This window comes from Carassius carassius, chromosome 1, assembly GCF_963082965.1.
Source record: "Carassius carassius chromosome 1, fCarCar2.1, whole genome shotgun sequence".
NCBI classification, from domain to species: domain Eukaryota; kingdom Metazoa; phylum Chordata; class Actinopteri; order Cypriniformes; family Cyprinidae; genus Carassius; species Carassius carassius.
Genome location: NC_081755.1, coordinates 24,627,773 through 24,633,772, shown reverse-complemented (window position 1 = coordinate 24,633,772; position 6,000 = coordinate 24,627,773). Strand labels below are relative to the sequence as shown.

Sequence of the window (6,000 nt, the reverse complement as noted above, 5' to 3'; positions counted from 1 at the left end):
ATTGTCACAATGCAAAAATATATTGATATATCTACGGTACTCAAAACGTATTTATCTTATATAAATAAAAAAGCTAATACATTCTGGCATTTTATCACAAACTACAGCAACTACTCGAGTAAGTTCGAGTTCAAACATGCAATACATATAATATCTACAATATTCTACATTCATCAAATATTCTATATTTTTCCTGAGATTTATCCAAATATTTTCGCTTTTCCAAGATAAGATCTATCATTTCCCTAAACCCTAGAATTCACTCTCTCCTCAGTCCATATTTCTGGATTCACTCTTCCGTCGTTCCTTCCTCTCCATGATCCCTCCGTTCTGTTAATCCCCTGCTGCTTCCTGCCTATCATCTCAGCCAAACCCTAAAGAGCGCTGTACATGTGCCACACACAGTCACACACACAGATTTGTGACCTGCTGTCTCAGTAAACACTGCTGCAGTCATCTGTTGAACCACAGGATTTGGTTTTCACAGATAGAAAGAGAAAAACGCAATAGATAATTGACACACAAAAAATGAAAGCAGGTTGTGGTAAACATAAGGCAAAGTGGAGGCAGAAACAGAGGGAAACGACAGGACTATTTTTGAACAGTGAGAACAAAACATGGGACAAAACAAAGGAGGGAGAAGGTGTCAATGACAGAGAGAAAAAGGGAGAGGGGGGCGAGTCAGCAAACGAAATGCGTTCATTCGCTCACGAGACAAACTGAGTGAGAGAGAGAGAGGGAGAGAGGGAGAGAAAGAGAGAGAGTGTGAGCCACTATCATTCGTTCCTGACTCCACACGGGAACACACCATCCCTGGAACACGGAGTCTGGCTGGGAGCGGAGAAACGGGAATGCACTGGGACGAAAAAACTGAGGAGAATAAATATTACCTGCCATCTGTTGGTCTTCTTCACTCATCTGTCATCCACTGTCACTTTTTTTTCTTTTTCTGAGGAGAACTTCTTCAGAGCCTCCAGTGAAAACACATACATATAGAGATATATCTATAACAATCCTATACATATATCAATATACAGTATGCCTGTTTTCATAAACAGCGTATGGGTAAGCAGATGGATTCAGATTCTATGCTTTTCCTCCAGAAGCATTTCCTCCACTATAGGAAGCTGATCTGTTGCATTCTGAGACGTGTGCATCAGCACCACGCGTCCACATGGAGAAAGAAAGGGAGCTTAGATAGGTGCTTTGGGAGCTGGATTAGATGTGCTGTTCTGTCTTTTCGTGTATGTGTGTGTGTGTGTGTTCGTTTTGTGCTTTTTGTGTGTGAAAAAAAGGGGCCGTAATGATGAGACCCCTTTCTTTCTTTCTTTGTTTGGATGAGTGTGTGTGTGTGTGTGTGTGTGTGTGAGAGAGAGTGTGTGGTAGATGACAGATAACAGAACTGAGAAGTAATGATAGAACTGAGAAGAAGAGGCCCCAAAGAATCCAGAACCAGAGAAAAATGTGTTGACGTTGCTCAGAGGTTGCTCTTTTATTACTCAGGAGACATCTCACTTCGGTTTCTTTGAGTAGCAACTTGTGTCAGATGTTTCTCCTGAAATCTCTTTGGAGAAACAAACAGAAGCTAAACTAATACTGTGAATAGCGTAGCTCATTTAGATTTCCATCAAAATGAGTTTGAGTTCATACTAAAATGGCAGACTTTGGTGTCTTGGTCAAAACAAAGGATAGTTTGAGGCAACTTTTAGATCTCTGTTGAACCTCTCCTCAAGAGAAGCACCCATTTTAACTGGAGACTGTGGTCTAGAAGAAAGAATGGAGATGTTACAGAGATCTTATTTGTGACTTCTCTTTCCTGTGGGGTCTGGGAGTAGGCTTGTCAGTGAGAGAGAAGCAGAGAGCGTCTGTGAACGAGAGAGAATATCTGATCAAAAGTGCCCAATTCGAGAAACAGCTGCATGATTACACACAGAACAGAGTTCAGCAGATCAGATCAGACCTGTTAGTTTGAGATATTTGAAAAGAAGTGGGCTAAGAAGAGTTGTGTTTTGGTTATGTTTTGGCTTCCGATAAAGAGCAATCGAGTGAAAAAAAAAACAATCTGCAATGTTGCTCATTCTGATCTAAGATCTTAGCACACGCATCTTTAAAAGGTCCAACACGTTGTATTTATACCAAAATATTTTATTTTTAAAGTGTCCATTTTACGTATATATTTTTTTTTACGGTTTTATGATTACAATCATTAATCATTATATCTAATTTATATTTTATCTACCTATCTATATATTTATACTTAAAACTACAGTATATATTGCAATTAACATTTATGTATTCAGAACTGTCAGCAAAAATATTTGGGTGGCAATGCATGAAATATATTTTGACCCAAAAGCATATAGTTATAGTATACATTTATATATTCAGACTTATACATATATATTTATAGTATATTATATGTTTATTACTTATCAATAACTGTTACATGAACATCTTCGCATAATCTTTTTTGGACTGAAAAGGGGAGTTTATGACAGTATGTTTGGTGTTTTGTCACAGGGGACAGAACTGAGCAGAAGGAAGACACCTTGATTGTGAAAACAAAAGCATCAGGAGGACTAAAGAACAACAGATATTCATTTGAGAGAACAGTACAGTGTAAAACACTGAGAATGACTTGTGGAATACCTCCGAACTGTAGCGTGAGGCATCTCTTCCTCGCTGGCATCACGCAGTGTTCAGTGGGACAAAGATCACGTATAAGGCTTGATTCCAACAGTGTCATTTCTTCAGGCTTCTGAATCGGAATTCTACTAAGTGCTGTTTTTTTGTGTTTTTTTCTCGGGCCACGAAACAGTTTGTCTCAAGGTTAGATCTTCGAAGCTGGAGTCTCTCCAAAGGGGAGGAATCTTGCTCGCTCTCGCTCTCTCCCTGTAGTGATGACAAAGAAGAGCACGTTGTGTGCTGAAGTGGCGTGGAAAGCTCTCCGTCTCGTTCCCTGATGAGGGCTGCATTCCCTGTATCAGCTTGCCGTTTAGGAGCCGGACAACAAGTCAGCATTAAACCTGCTCTAAACTTGAACTCTTTGCTCAGTAAACTTGCTTTCTTGGTTCACATTAAGTAAACTCTGTTGGTTTAATTGTACCCAGTGACGCTGTTGCATTCTTGGATACGCATTGTGGGATTACTCAAAGAGGATCATGGCTGCCTCACACCTGTTTTTGAATGTGTTGACTGCCGTTTTACTGTTGAGCTACATTTCTTACGGTCAAAAATCCAACACCGCCAGCACAGGTGAACAAGCCACAAATCGGACGGCTGCTCCGTCTGGTGCCCCGGAGGTCACACTCGCAACCCCGGGATCAGACGCAGATGAAACCCCAGTGGCTGGCAGCCGCTGTTGGGGTTACTATGATGTAATGGGCCAGTGGGATCCTCCGTTTAATTGTAATGCAGGAATCTACCTGTTCTGCTGTGGCTCCTGCTACTACCGATTTTGCTGCCAGTTCAAGGTTCACAGTCTGGACCAGACGTCTTGTTCCAATTACGACACGCCGGTGTGGGCCAACACAGGCAAGCCGGCGGCTCCAGTGACCGATGTCCAGGAGGAACCGGATCGAGACCGCACTACCATGATCGTGTACATAATATGCGGAGTGGTGGCCATCATGGTGCTGGTTGGGATCTTCACCAAACTGGGCCTGGAAAAAAGTCAAGGAGGACAGACGGACATGACAAACTCCAGGTGAGTGGGAGTTAATTCGATTCTCAGAGATGTCTCATTTAAGTATCAACTTTGCATTAGATTTTGCTTCTTATAATTACTGAAGAGACTTAAAAATTTGAATCTTTGACATTCAGTAAATGTATGAAATGTATGTAAAGATAAAGCCTTTTGGTCTGAGTTTTTATAGTAGTCTTCTGCATCTTGGCAGATCTGAGCAATGTTTGAGTTTTCTTCAGAAATTGTAGAAGAAACACATATGAGTGGCTTTTTCTCAGCAGAAAAATCTGCTGAGTAGGAGACTTAGAGTTAGACCAAAGTCTCTATTTGTTTGTCTGTATTTGCAGACTAGCTCTGTACAACCATAGGAGAAACATTTTGAGTTCCACAAAGACATTTTTGTCATCTACATTCTTAAAAATAAGATTTTTTTTAAGTAATGTTTTTTTTTTTTTTTTTTTTTTTTTTTTACATTCATATGGTTCCATGAAGAACCATAAGAGCTGTTTCTTGTTGGCTTGTATGAGGTTCTGCAGATTACTGAACAGTTCTTGACAGAAATGAAATGAAGTGAAATGAAGTGAAATGAAGAAATGTTCTTTGGGGAACGGTTCTTCTATGGCACTGCTGTGAAACCCCAATGTGGAACGTTTATTCTTTAGAAAACTATATATGTTTATGTTTTGAAGAACTCAGAATCCAATCTGAAGAATTTATAATGTAACAATTTTTTTTTACCTAAAAAAATCATAGGCTAAATCCAGCTCAAGCTCCAGCTTGTTTTTTAAGAACCTTATAGAACCTTATATTATTATTGATGAGACAAAAGATGAATATTAAGGTGTTGCAAAGAACCAACAAAGACTTAAAGAGGGGGCCAAACAACTGAGACCACGGGTGTAAAAGCTACTATGATTACAGATTATATTGTTAGAATAACAAATAGAAACAATATCTTAGTACTTTGTATATTCTTTATTGATAGGAGTTCTCGAGCTCATATGTTCCCCAGCATCATTTAAGACAACCCTAAGAGTATATTTGTGCTCCAGTGGAAGAAAGAACATCTGACCATCTGTACAAAGAGTCACATAAGTGTCACAAATTACCTTATTTGATTAGTAACCTAGAAATAGTGCTAAATCTGATATAATTTAGATTTTTTTAAATAGAAACTTTAATTGTATCAAATCTATCAAAACTTTTATAGATTTTAAACTCTATAAAAAAGTGTGGGTTCAGGCTTCTGCTTCCTACTGTATTTCTCTTCCTACTGATATTTCTAACATACATTCATGTTGATTTCTCAAAGCTTGGCTTTTGTTTGGGTGGAACTGTACAGTACGAGCTGCGATCAGTTCAAAAGAAGAAGCAAAATGAAACATTTATATTTTTGGTACTCCTCTACTATGTGTTCTGACTATATGACGTTTGTGGAAAAAAAAGAAAGAAAAGAAAACTATTTTAATGCACTCAACACCATCATAATGTAAATAAAGTTGACACTTTGGTCTCTCTTCAGCACGGGGAAGCGTAGCGCTGTCCTCCGGGGCTGTAAGAGTGGGACGTCAGTCCAGCTATCTGTCTCTCATCCGTAATGTGGCATGGCAGACAGACACCACCATGATTTAATGAGGGCTATTGATAAGAGCTGGAAGCATGCCATGCCCGAGATAGAAAGCGCGCGCGAGAGAGAATGAATGATAGATTATCCATCTGATGCTGATTTTAGCGGGTGGATAAAAACAAATCTCTTATGCTTTGTGAAGCAATAATAAAAAAAAATCACATGGCAGAGATGCATTTCTAAATGTATTAAAATTGATAAGAGTTTCTGTTGGTAATGATAGGTTTGAGATGCACACAATGACAAACGCAGTGTAAGAAGGGCAAGCTAGTGAAGTGTATAGCCAGCTTTTTAATTTAACACGATTTATCATAGGAAAGCTTAATGAGGCTCGATAAATGGGTGCCAAAAGCAGTGAATAGTTTGTGTTATAATGGCGCAACTAAACATATCCAGTGTCTGTTGGGATGAAACACAGAGGCACACTGAGGAGAGAAAGAGAGTGATTGTATTGACCAGCTCTGAGAAATCCAATGAGGCCAACATGACTGGATTCACCAACACAAACATGGGCCAGTATAGAGACCAACGTGCTCGCACACACATACACAAAACCCATCCTATGCCACTGACCTTATAAAATCACAGGGTCAGAACAGTGACTAATGACTGGTGAAATGTCTAGAAACCCAAATGACGTGCTTCATTTGAGTGTGCGCACTGAGCAAACTAACCGTGCCGGCTTGAG

At 39.5% G+C, this 6,000-nt stretch overlaps 1 protein-coding gene across 1 annotated transcript in view; it reads left to right on the top strand.

Annotated features, from left to right (window-relative positions):
- Positions 1–795: 795 nt before the first annotated feature.
- LOC132142548 (protein shisa-9) overlaps positions 796–6,000 on the top strand; it is a 65,613-nt gene continuing 60,408 nt past the window's right edge. Inside the window, exons 1-2 of the mRNA XM_059552505.1 lie at positions 796–1,065; positions 2,521–3,706. Coding sequence (XP_059408488.1) covers positions 3,162–3,706 — 545 coding nt within the window. The 5' untranslated portion in view covers positions 796–1,065; positions 2,521–3,161. The remainder of the gene's footprint in view (positions 1,066–2,520; positions 3,707–6,000) is intronic.